The sequence below is a fragment of the Dermacentor andersoni genome, chromosome 1, assembly GCF_023375885.2.
Source record: "Dermacentor andersoni chromosome 1, qqDerAnde1_hic_scaffold, whole genome shotgun sequence".
Taxonomy (NCBI): Eukaryota; Metazoa; Arthropoda; class Arachnida; order Ixodida; family Ixodidae; genus Dermacentor; species Dermacentor andersoni.
In genome coordinates, this window is record NC_092814.1 from 90951644 (window position 1) to 90964668 (window position 13025).

The 13025-nt window shown below is 45.9% G+C and overlaps 1 protein-coding gene across 2 annotated transcripts in view; it reads left to right on the plus strand.

Moving 5' to 3' along the window:
• The window catches only part of LOC126544371 (sodium-coupled neutral amino acid transporter 7-like), a 61631-nt gene extending 49879 nt beyond the window's left edge, over positions 1–11752 (plus strand). For both annotated transcript variants that reach the window (XM_050191678.3, XM_055061759.2), the window contains exons 5-10: positions 4864–4999; positions 5867–5959; positions 6243–6300; positions 8523–8785; positions 9459–9658; positions 11360–11752. In XM_050191678.3, coding sequence (XP_050047635.1) covers positions 4864–4999; positions 5867–5959; positions 6243–6300; positions 8523–8785; positions 9459–9658; positions 11360–11541 — 932 coding nt within the window. In that variant the 3' untranslated portion in view covers positions 11542–11752. The remainder of the gene's footprint in view (positions 1–4863; positions 5000–5866; positions 5960–6242; positions 6301–8522; positions 8786–9458; positions 9659–11359) is intronic.
• Positions 11753–13025: the final 1273 nt, after the last annotated feature.

Consider the following 13025-nt stretch of genomic DNA (forward strand, 5'->3'; position numbering starts at 1 on the left):
CAGGAAGGGGGATACTGCACGGGTAGAAATCTGTCCACGACTCGCCTATTCCCAAGATGGAGACGCTACGGGTTTTGGGGTTGCTTATTAACAAGGGCTGGGACGCAGCCACGATCACTAGTTCCGAATGGCGTCCGAGGAAATCGTCCGTATATGATACCTCGGACCGCAACCAAGACGGGTATGCAAGAGTAGGACACCTTTAGGCTAATACGGGCCTTTATCTTCTACGGAATAGCTATTGTACGTGGCCCCGTGCCTTCAGATAAGGAAGAGTGGTATAAACCACCTGGACGTTATCTTTCGAAAAAAAGGGTCGTAATAAATCGGAAGAGTGTCACCTACGTCGGCTACAAACAATGTCGTTTAACAATCCAGCTAACCTTCACGCCATTGCGCCAGTCTTTTTCGGCGCTGTGCAAATTTTGGGACTAGAGAGCAAACTTATACCATATAGCATGGGCTTGTCAGCAAGCAACAGCAAAATAGCAGTATTGCCGTAACAAATCAGCCACCGTGGGAGGGCTGTGAGGTGGCACTATCCAGCTCGGGTCTCGAGGAGCAACGAACCTACGTCGAAAGAGCACGGGCAACGGCTTTTGCCAACGGTCTCCCGGTCTAGGGACCTGACCAGTCTTCCCGTAACCCAAGCTCTTTTTGGTTTTCAATGTTTTTTTCATCATCCATGCAGGCCACTTCCTCCGACTTACACTATTACCTACGTGCCTCTCGACGCGTCGAAGAATTTTAATTCTATACACAGGAACCTCAAGGCTTGCCTTAAGAAAGTGGCCCCTGAAGGGGTAAATGAAGTCCGGTTCGATACTAGGAACGACATGCTAACAATTGACGTAGCGACGCAAGCCACCAATAAAAACTGAAAACCGTGCGCATTCTTGGTCTTGCTGAAGCCATTCGTTCATTGTGCATTATCGGACTATGGCCGGAGTCGCCTGACGTCGTCATTAATGTTAGCGACAAAGAGTTGCGAGAGTCGTTGCCTTCAACAATCAAGATACATGATTTCCATGGCTTCGGCTGCTAAACAAGTGTTGAGCTGCTTTTCGAGGGAGGCAACCCTACCTGCTCACTTCAAGGTGCGCGATATGCGGCATTCGGTGCGCCATTATGTGCACTGCAGTGTGTGTTGCAAGTGTTTAAAGCTTGGCCAGGTTAACGTTGTCTGCACGGGGCAGACGACGTATCCCCGCTGTGCAGGCAGCCTTGATCAATCTTTATGTACAGTCGAGGCAATGAAATTCTTGAATTGCGATGTCCCGCACGAAAAATTGTTCGAAGGTAAAAGAAATGTCGCAATACTGCAACACATGAGCAAGTGCAGTCTGACACACAAATAGGCGGCAGCGTCAGTGCGCAAGCGGAGGAAGCGGTCGCGTCCTCTCCATAAGAAAAATGAAGATGCAAACCCTTGAGGCCTCCTGGCTCGAGCTACCCGACTCCAGCAACAGGTGACTAAATGATGTCGGGTGAACATCCAGAGGCGGTAATAAATACGATGGTAATAGAGACGATTCTGGCGACAAATAATTGACGCCTTGCGGTAGCTGCTATCTCGCTCGAATACACCTGTGGCGAGAACGGCTGTGCAAATCATGCTTGCTCTAGGCGGTCTCCTGGCTATACGCTCCTGTAGCCTGGACCTTCCCCAGCTTGGAGTAGCAGGCTAGTCGCATCACTCAGCACGACCTATCCACCTTTCTGCCATTAAAGTTCTCTCTCTCTCTCTCTCTCTCTCTCTCCGCCATGTAGCGTCTTCAGCCAATCAGAGAAGGCAGTCAGGCATGAGAAAATTGCGAATTCGATTATATGGCGCAATTTGCGTGCCCTGAAATGCATGCCACAGCGACGTCTAGATTGAATTGTGCGATTTTTAATACCAATGACCGCAGCCTTTCACTATTGCACTTTTGGTTTAGTACTCGAATATAGCACGCATGCTTTATTTGAGTAAGTTTATCCGGAAAGAAAACGCGCTCGTTAGGATCGAGTAATTGTATGGTAATTGCTTTGCGAGCGGCCCCTTATAGCACAGAAGTGTGTTATTTGAAGCCATCGCTGACGACAGGAATCGAAACGTCCAGCGGTGACTTTTCACACTTCCAGTTAACTCTCTCAACGTTTTCATGTGGGTCTTGAACTAATGAATAAGGAAATTGCGCAAAAAAAAAAACGCAGGTTCGTGGCGCAAAGTAAAGCACTCACGGGCGCCAACTGGCAGTCCGTATGCTATACAAGGCAGCAAATGTGTACCCTGCAGCCAGTGCAAGCATAACTGGGGGCGGACATCTGATGGGCATTGTTCGCAACAGAAGCATAACTATCTTATCAGTGAGCCGCGAGGCCGACCTGTGAGTTTGCTCAAGAAAGGAAAATTATCTGTACATGGTTTCGTTCGATTGGAAGGCTTGAGCAGGTTTTTTTAACCAGCGATAATACTGATACGGCACAGCCGCAGATAAGGGCCTACTCATCGTGGCTGCAGTGGAGACGAGAAAGACGAGGTGGTGCCGACTGCTAGTCGATCGCCAACTTTGTAGCGTTTGGACTAAGTGTAAATACTGTTAAAATAGCCTAGGTGGTACTTGAGTTACACGTAACGTGATATTAAAATGAGCCAGACGTTAAACCAAAAAAACAAATCAGAAAGGTAATTGAAACTAAATAGGGCTGGGTAAAAGCAGTCAATAGTAAAACGGTATGACGAAATCTGTTAACAAGTACGATGTTTTTACTAGGTGGCACAGTAGTGTTACAACATGTCCAAACTCGAAAAAAGCTATAAAGATGCAGGAATGACAGCATAAATACAGAAAGTTAAAAGGGTAGGTCAAATACATAAAAATATTAAAATGATTAACTGCAAGAGGGCCGTAACTAGTTAATATGGCGAAATGAAGCAATGCTGAGTAAAATGTCAAACGAAATCTCTAAACCGCCTGGGGGGCAGTAAAAACTGAAATTTAGATAGTCACTGCGCATTTAAATAAGCGTAAGCAAATGGAATAAATGAAACAAAGATGGAAAATGTGCAGTGATAACTTCTATGGAAGTTGAAAGGATTGCCATATATATACGCGGATCGACCCTCACCGAAGCTCATGACTCGGGTCGTCTTGAGTTATCCTTGTAATGACATATTTTTTATTTATCTTGCGTTCTGTTGTAGGTGTAAGCATAAAAAGCTTTCCTGTTAACGAACACTAGGTGGTCAAAAGTGATCAGGAACCGTTCACTAAGGCGTCTCCCATAGTCTGCTTATTGTCGACTGTGCAGCTACCGGACGTCAAGCCCCTGTAAACCGACCGCAATGCTTCCTCACTGTGACACGGAGGTTAGTTTTGCTTGCGTTGGACAGCACGTCGCAAGTATGCGTACGTCGCAAATAATTATATGGATATATCTAAGTCAACAGACAATGAAGCCAATGAAAACATCGGGGAAGTTGACTGTGCTTGACTGTGTTAGCTGTGTTAACTGTGCCGGTAAAACGGGGAACACATGTATGGTGTCAGTATGCTCCAGCTATGCAGAACGCTCTTACCATAAGATACTTGCGACGTAGCACACCAGTGCTGTCAAACGCTGCCAAAACTAATATGTAGGTGTAGGTAATGAGTCAGTTGACTTGCCACTTGAACTGCACACTGGACTGCAGATCGCTGAACCCACTGAGCATAGTCTTTCGTCGCTGTGTCTCATGCTTAGGGGTGCTTTGCATCGGAGAACTAACTGTTCCGGATTCCGGTGCCTACTATTATCGAATAATGGCACCCTGTGCGAATCTGTCGGACATGCGAATTCTCGATTGAATTGTCAATGGGACTCCCTAAGCCGCCATAGTCGACGAGGTCTCTTCCGAAACTAGATCATGCTCAAGTGTGTAGCTAAATCTGAGCCTTTGGTTTCATGTGGAGCAATTTTCCCGCCGCTGGATATTTGTTTCAATAGCGATATTTTGATCCTCCTCCTTATGTGCTTGAATACGTGTTTCACTTACACAAAAACTTTGTCCCGACGACGTTGTTCACGGCCACAAAAACTTGTCGAAATGACGCCAATGGCTTATAAGAGAACGAAGACATGGCCGGTTAAAGTGACCGCTGCTTTCTACAGTGCATGCATTAAGGAACGTAATTGGGTGATAGCTCTGTGGTTGTTGCCTCGATTGCTCTTGTCCGAATCTAGGCACTGTTACCTGGTTTTGATTCCTGCTGCTATTGAGGATCATGACTCCTATTTTGATCTTTAGGTTAGCGAACAGTGAAGCTTTTAGCTTACAATTTATTCCACATTATTTTCGTTTGCTTCTCCAAAAGGTAACTTCTCGGCAAAGGCTACTATACGTGATAAGGGCCGTGCAACTCGGTCTGGGTGTCAGCAGCTCGTCTCATATGTGAGCGGTTCGCTTGCGACTGGCACTGTACTAATTAATGCTGATCGACCGAATTAATCACAATGCATACTGTTAAGTTGGAAATATTTCTCTTCGTTGTGGATCGTTTCGGAGGGATAGACCACAATAAGTGAAATTTAGTCGTCAGTAGGAATGAAGTAGTTAATAGTTGGTGAGACATTCGAAACCCAGCTCGAGCTATTGGTTTGCCATAAGTGCGAAGTAAAACAAATGCTTTCTCACACAGACTAGAATGGGATTCGTACGCAGGCAACGATGCCGAGTTGGACCATCACCTCGGTGAACACCGCGGATATATATAATAAGCTGCAGCGTACGGCACGGCAGCCTCACAGCTGCGCCCCACGTATGCGAGTACGCGTTCCCTGCATATGAGAACGTGCCTCGTGATATAGCCCATTCTTGAAAAGATTTCCACGTTCTTGCAGTGTTCGCATCGCTGTTTGGGCCCGTCTTCTGTCACGAGTGGTACCTGAACCGCCAGTTCACCACATTTGCCACGGCTGTGCTGCTCATCATGCCACTGTGCTACTTCCAGCGCCTGGACTTCCTCAAATACGCCAGGTTTGTGGACGCTGAGCATAGACGCTGCCCAACAACATGACACTTATAGGGAATTTTCTGCGAAAATCAATCGATGACAATTGCCAACGAAATCAAATAGCCGATTGCTTCTAAAACGCTATTCGCTTTATCAAAAGGACGCTTGACATGACGGCTTATATTAGTTTCAGCGAGCAGATTTGGGTAGCGTTTGTTGTTCTATTGCACAATTCCGTAGAGAACAGAGCCGTTAACACGCATATATGTCGCGGTAGCGTAGGTAGACAGCGCGTGCGTCTCGAAGGGCTTAGCCTTCATTTGGCAACGAATGCGCCCCACAACTCGGTTGCACGAGAGCACGCACTCTTTGCATCGTCGATGAAAGTCCCACCACCGACAAACCGCGCAAAAGTTATTCGCTTTAACAATTAGGGACTGGCGCATCCTGGGATTTCGCATAGGTCAGTCTTGCTGTGGGTGTAGGCTTGGTAACCACGAAATAACACAAAAAGAAAGTGACGTCAGATTTTGGTTGTTTATTTGACCGTAAATTATGCAGCAGTAGATATTGTTGCGGATTGGCGTCATGCCGTGCCTTAACAACATTCGGAAAACATGAAGGATCTAGTCTGTAAAGTGAAGAGCCTTCCAAGTGTCTGTTCTTTCCTTATGCATAAGGAACGTCATTTGTGTGGTAAGTGTCGGTATGACGCCCGCCGCTGAACTGTGCTTCTTAGCGCATAACGCATGTGTTGTTACTTCCTGTCTGGAGGCAGACATATATTATTGTTGAAAATTTTCTAGACGTGTTGGACTGATCAAATCCGTTACCATGGGATCTGATAACTCTTTCCTTTCTTTCTTTCTTTTTCGCTTTGACTTCTTTAGCTCGCTCGGAATCTTCGTTATGCTGTACCCTGTTTTCCTGACGATATTTATTTTTACCACGGAAGAGCTGGAGCAAGTCACCATGAAGACAAGGTAAGTTTTGAGTGGTAATTAATTCACTAAGAGTCGACATGTTGCAAAAAACAGAAAAGCGCCATGCAAGAGAGGTTTCTTGCTCTTTCTGTGCATGTTCACACATGAAGGTGCACGTTGAAGACGGGCGACCAAATTGCTAAAGTGAATGTTCGAATGGAGCTCAAGAAATTAACTTTGCTTATATCCCCGAGCTATGCGTTTTTCATAGCGGCCTGTGCAGTGTTGTGAGCGAATGGTTGCAGTGACCGTGTGCAATGCCTTGTTTCTCTCACCGCCACAGACCGGACAACCTTACCGACCTCGTTGTGACCCTGCCAGTGATCTGTTTTGCCTACCAGGTAGGTGTCGCGCGGCTGCGCTGCGTATCCAATGTTAACTTTCACCCTTAATGAAGGAAATAACTCGTTGTACCCATGCGCTTCATTCTGTACATGTTGATCGTAGAATTATTTGCCAGTGCCGCACGCAAGGGGACCTAGATCTGGCATGAGTCAATTGGCTCGAAGCGCTTTTATAGTACAGATGTGCGACTTGCAAAATAACTGGCAGCAACTGCGTCCAACCACTGCACGAACATTTCTGAGGGTATTTCGTAAGAACAACGGGCCGAATCGTTAAACATTTTTAAGAATATCTTAAAATCCTGCTATAAATACCGTTCAAGTGCAGATATCATGTCGCTTCTTATAGGGCTTCATATAACGCCGATGCGAATGCGTCAACAGAAACGATAAAACAAATACTATGTTATATGAGCTTAACCTCGTGTACATTGTCAAAAAACAGAACACATAGACAGGAAAGTTGTATTGAGGGCACGTTTTCATGTGTGTGCGAGAGTTTGTCTCGATATATTTTTAAAAGCGGTTTATGCCTAGTTTTTTTTTTTTTTACGGGCACAGAAAATCCCCTTGTTGCAATAAGGGGACGTTTTTACTAACCTGGCTTATCGGTTATTTATTGCCCTGTTCGCCCTTTCTTTTCCGCGTGCCGTTGCATCCTGCCGAACACCCATGTTGCACCACTTAAGTGTCATCATAAGCGAAAAATGCCAGTTGTCTTTAGTGTTCTTGTTCTAGTACCTGAGAACAGTTCTGTCCATAATTTTTGAGAAAAACTAAGTTTTTTTGTGTGTTATCTGCGTTTAAGTAGTCACCTCTAGAAAAGAAACCTAAATTTAAGGCAATTTATAAAGGTACGTGTCTTTGGCTAAAAACAATATTCAGCAAATTTGTTTAACGTATTGAGGTCTTGTAACCAAAAACATATTGATGTACTTTTTTTTCTTTGGAGATAAAAATGTTTAAATATAGAAACGTTTAAGAATAGCTGCCTATTAATAACTTTTTAAATTTGCTTCTGTCTCCCGCGGAGGTCTCAAACCACCCTAGCTACCTCTTCCGTATGACTAAGTTTTACAGAAAAATGCACTCATGTTATTTCCTGCTTTAAATTGCTTCGTATGTGCAAAAACGCATGGTGCATGAAAACTGGCCCCGCATTGCGGACACCTTTGGTACTTTTTCTCCTAAAATATGGGCTTACTGAAGAAACAAGCGTAACTTTCGTGTTCTTGAATGATGCGAGTATAATAAATTAAAGAAAACAGTGAAATCTAATGAGATTTCGGCCGCATTTCGATCTCTCGTGAAATCACCCAGGTGCCATACCTCAATCAAAACAGTACTTAGGAAATAAGTGTTTAACGGGCATGTTAATTTAGTTTATTTCTACGTAAATTCACGCGATTGTCTAACAGCTATGGCTTCTGCTTTCACCTGCATTAATTTTCATATAGGTTCTACAATTTAGTTTTCCCAGTGCTTCGTAAATGCAATAGTGCTTTTATACATTCAGCATTTTAGTTTAGTGGCACTTCAGCGGTAATTGTCTGCTATCTTTCTTACCACATCGGGTATAACCTTTCTTCATTTATCGCTCCTACGAACTTCGTGTTCGATGACCTTCGAGACGGGTGGCTGTAGCGCTAGTTTTAGCGGCGTCTTCTTTCTCGATCCCGAACGTTGTTTTCGGCAAACATTTCAGTTCTTGCCAGTGAGCTACCACCCATATTTGTTCAATGTGAAGGTAGTTTTTCAAATGACGCCTAATAGTTTCACTTATTCTAGGCGTCCATTTTGACGACGGTGGTCTAGCTAGGTCAACATTCATTCAACTTGAATGCTGATAGGGCTAACAATATCTTTTCTATAGTGCACCTGGTATACTGTCGTACAGCGGCAAAGAAAGAACTGATGAATGTGCGCTGTCCAAAAACTTGTGGTGCTTTTTTTGTTGTTATTCGGTACACCTACATACCTTTAAATTTTGATTTTTTTTTGTTAACATTTGGAGCACGAGCGTATAAGACTCTCGGCGCTTGTGTTCACATATTGGGCGTGAGTCGTTTGCTTGCGTCTTTTATGTGTCTACGCATGCAATTTCTTTAGCTTTTATTTCTTATTCTACAGATCTGCGCTTTGCCAGTGACCTTTTATTTTTTTTCTTCCGTTGTCACGTTCTTCTACGCCCGTATAGTAAACGCACCCTGCCTTCGCAGGCGCACGAGGTGGTGGTGCCCATCTACGCAAACATGCGGGACCGGCGACTGGCGAATCTGGCCAAGGCCACGGTCCTGACCACCACGTTCCTGTTCGTTATTTACACGCTCATGGGCACTTTCGGGTACATGGCCTACGGCTCTACGGTCAAGCCGGACATTATGCAGATGTTCGACGCCTCCAACCCTTGGGTCCTGTTCGGCATCGGCGCCCTCATTGTCAAGATGGTCACCACGTACCCGCTGATCACCTTCTGCGGTCGGTGGGTGCAGCACAGTTCTGGCTTAATTCTTCGCTTGTCCGTCGCCACTTGCTTTCGTCAAAGTTTTCACGGAAGAATTGAAACTCCGTATACTTGAGCAAACTGTCGCGCATGCGGGCAGGGCACGATTTAGCGCAGCTTTTCTGATATTCGCGCGGTCTCATTCTCCGTGCTTTTTGTCGAATGCTTATAATGGGCCCAGTCAAGGCGGTAATCGCGGCTTTTAACCCACCTGATCATTCAGCCCATATATGGTCAATGAAATCATTGATTGATTGATTGATTGATTGATTGATTGATTGATTGATTTTGTGTCGTTGATGGCCATGTGGCGTACTATAGAAGAGGCTTCTTCAGGCAGCATTTGTTTGTTTACTGAAGACATCAATGAAATCTATCTTACAATGTTTAAAGATACATGAGCTGCCAGGACCAAAGACAGAACATTCGCTCGTAATTTCAACTTGCATTCAGTGGTGGCTGATATGATAGGTTGTAATGAATTTGATAATAATACGAATTTGTGACACTTAATTGGCTAATTTTTTCGGATATATTAAATACTCGGTGCAGCTAGAAGCATGACGCACTCGTGGACCTCCCAATATGAACGTGCAGTTGGCTATTTCCGTAACAGGGGATAACATGACCTTGCGTGCCTGCGTTTCTGCAGGGGAGCCTTCGACGGCCTGTACGCAGAGCTCACGAAAGTTCCTGCGAAGGATTTCATCGAAGGGGAGCCGCGGAGGCGCATTTTCATCACCACCGGCTGGTTCTTGACTACCGTTGCTCTCGCCACTTTCACGTCCAACGTCGGCATTGTGATCGAGCTGCTGGGCTGCTTGGCAGCTGCCAACGTATTTATTTTTCCAGGTAAGCTCGTTACGAGAACTCGCGCGCCACATGGTCTGCAAGTGCAGTCTCCCGATGAGCCAGAAGTCATACTCACTCGTTCTCGGAAACCACGTTTGGGAAGTCGTGTGATGTAGCGGTTGGCTCACGGATCTAGAATATGCACGATCCCTTCTTTTCGTCAAAGATTTTTTTCGTCCTTCAGCCTAGTTTGTCACTGGCTCTCACCCACCGCGGTGCCCCAGTGGCGCAACTGAGCTCGAGGTCGCGGGTTCGATCCCGGCCGCATTTCGGTGGGGGTTAAATTTTAAAAAAGTGCTCGTGAAACTTAATTATGCGTCTTATAAAGGCTCCCACGAGCTTATGTTTACCCTAATTGAAGCATTTCTGCGATTCTAGTTGTACTTGTGCCTACTCTTCGAATGATGTACTGTTTTCCTTCTTGGTTGTTTTGTTTGTTTGTTTTTCTGCGTGTAACTGTCGGGAACACTTTCATTCTTCGTTCAAGTGCAGGATACAAGTCTGTCAACTTTGCAGTTTTTTTTTTTTTCGTTTAGAGAATTGTATAGCCATGTCCTTAATATAGTTAGTTTGATTTCCCCTGTTAGGGGACATTGTTTTTCTTTCTTTTGTTTTTCATTCTCCTCCAGGTATTACGATGTGTGCTCACGCGTATCTAAACCGAAGCTACCCAGCCTCGCACACAGGCCAAGAGCTTAGCGGTTCTCGATTGAATCCGAGCACTTCGCAAGCCGCTCCGTCCATGTTCGAATGTACGCTTTGGAACCCCTCGAGTCGTTGCGGTAGAGCGCACGCACTGCAGGCAGGCGCAGTAGCGATCTCCAACAGATACGTTATGACGCATTCGCGGTTGAATTTCGACCTGCGTGATTTCGAATATGTAACTGCAGCCCCGAGAGACCGGCTTCCGAATGATGCTTGCCAGATGAGTGTAAAAAACGCCACAGGCCGGCTTGAGTGCCGAGCTTTTGGTCGCCTCATGTTCCGTTCGCTTTATGTGAGCTTAATGTCCAAGCTCGTTGCATTGCCCCAGAATCGACCCATGGACACTGTGATTGGTCTACAGCGCGTTGCGCCAGTGTGGCGGCGACATCATGCGCGCTACTAGGATCTGAGAGTAGCTTTAGCATAGCTGTGACGTATTATCTCAGACCAGGGTACCAGAGTGCACTGAAGAACAGCAGCGCTTGTGATCGCATTCTGTGACGCGGCGATAAACCGCAACGAGCTAGAAGTGTTCTGTTGCACTACTCTTTAAAAGAGACCAAGCAAGCTTTGACGTTTATGTCGCTCGAAACATTTACGCCAGCAGTTAAGTGAAGCGTAGTCTGTCGTTCCAATGAAACTTCCGATCTCTTTGGTTTAAGCACGTGTCGCAAAGTGCCGGCGACAGTGCTGATGCTCGCATGTACGCCTTCTCGTGTTCCGATGTTATTAGGATTATACATCTATGCTAGTACGTCCCACGTGCATTCAACTGATCAGCGATTTGTCATAACGTTACCGCCTTGCGGCCACTCTGCCAACTTCGCACGTTGTTGATCGGCGCATGCGCATTCACCGGGCAGGAGCAGCGTGTATTATTAGCTGGCAGGTGGCAGGAGCGCTAACGGCAATGCTGAAACAGCTCGTATTCAGTACACTGCAAAGATGTGTGCTGTTTTTCTGAGCTGTGTCCTGACGCGGAGCGGCTGCTTGCAGGTCTCTGCCTCCTGGGCCTGTTCCACCAGCAAGAGAAATTCGACTTGAAGCGGCCCGTGGCGGTGTTTACCATCGGAGCCGTCATGGTGGTCATTGGCAGCTTCGTCTTCGGCGTAGTCCTGGTCAATACGATAATGCAGGACATCACCAAGGACAGCTCGCATCACTTGCTTTGCACGTGACTGCGTCGGCCCCGCTCTTGGTGCTTGTGTACATTTTGTATAGAAGTGTGATGAGTGTGCCATCTTTTATGCTGTCTTACGCTTTAAAGATCTGTAACTTAAGTGTCGCATGAACATTGATTTTACTGCTTGATCTTGATTGGCATTGTTTTCTGATCGAGTGCGTGTGTTCTCGTGAGAAATAAATGCGATCTGAGTTTGTTTACACTGATTGCTCGATACCTTGCTGCTTTACCGCGGTTGCCCTTTGTGCCCCAAGTTGACTGCTGAATGTCACTCGTTCGCATTGGGTGCGTAACGCTTACGATTCTTCGGCGTTGTCAGCGGACTAAGCTAGACAGCTTAGTCCGCTGACAGCACCGAAGAATCGGGCGGGCGCAATCGAACATTACGAATTCGCGGGTCATGGCGAGTCTTCCTAATTGAAATAAAGGGGGCATGTCAGTTACGTGCGAACTACCAGATTAACGCGCTGTCTTGTTTTCAACGGTCAATCAGAATTTCGTTGGCTAATCTTCTCGCGAGAAACTGATTTCACTATCGTTAGCATATGAAAGGCGAGCCGAGTATTTGAAGGTTAACAGCGAAGTAGAGATCGAAGCTTGAAAGACAATTCAAATAGTGCGGCCGGCTTGCACTGTCGCATGGCATATTATGCTAACTCAAGCCTGTCATTTCTTGGCACCCACTCAGCCAAGAACCCGCGTGCACGCTTGAACTCTCCCGCCCGCTCGCGTTCGTCGGCCATGACGCAAACCTTTCTAAGCCTGCTTACTGTCACGTCTAGGGAGCCTAATTTCTGTCGTACGGGAAGTCAGTGCAACTAGCCGTTTTTATTTAGGCTGTCGTTTCACAGTTGCAGCGCTCACTGATTTAGGTGATTGAAGTAGGGATGACACTTCGTAAGTATGAAGGTCGGAAAACGTGTTTTTAATTTGCTTCTAGAGTTGGTCTCGACACGTCGGACCCAGTGTAATCGACATTATCGTGACGTCATGACACAGCAAAATTTCCTGACGTCTTGAAGCAATAAACCTAGCTATGCTGACGTGTTGATGATGAAAATAAGTTGAATTCGCCCATAATGCGAAGCGTTATAACTTATAGGAGTTTGTCAGGATTAAAACGCTGCTATAAAGCCGCAGGAAAGTTACGACTAAGTGCCGTAAATACGCCTGCTGTTAGCAAGGCGCACCCTCTCCACATTTCTGAGTTGTCGAAATTCGGACGGCCTACTGAAATATTACAAAAAATGCTACCCATTGAGTTACGCCGGTGTACAGCGGTGAAGTTCGACAGATGGCCGCAGGGGTCCAAAATTGTTTGGTATGATCTGGTTGTCCGGATTTATTAGAAATGTTAAGGATATCTAGTCTAAATAACCAGTTAGCCCTATAATCAGGTATCCTGAAAATTTGGTGTCGCTAACAGTTTGTACGAACATTCTGTTCTATCGCATGCATCCTGGTACCATATGCAAATAG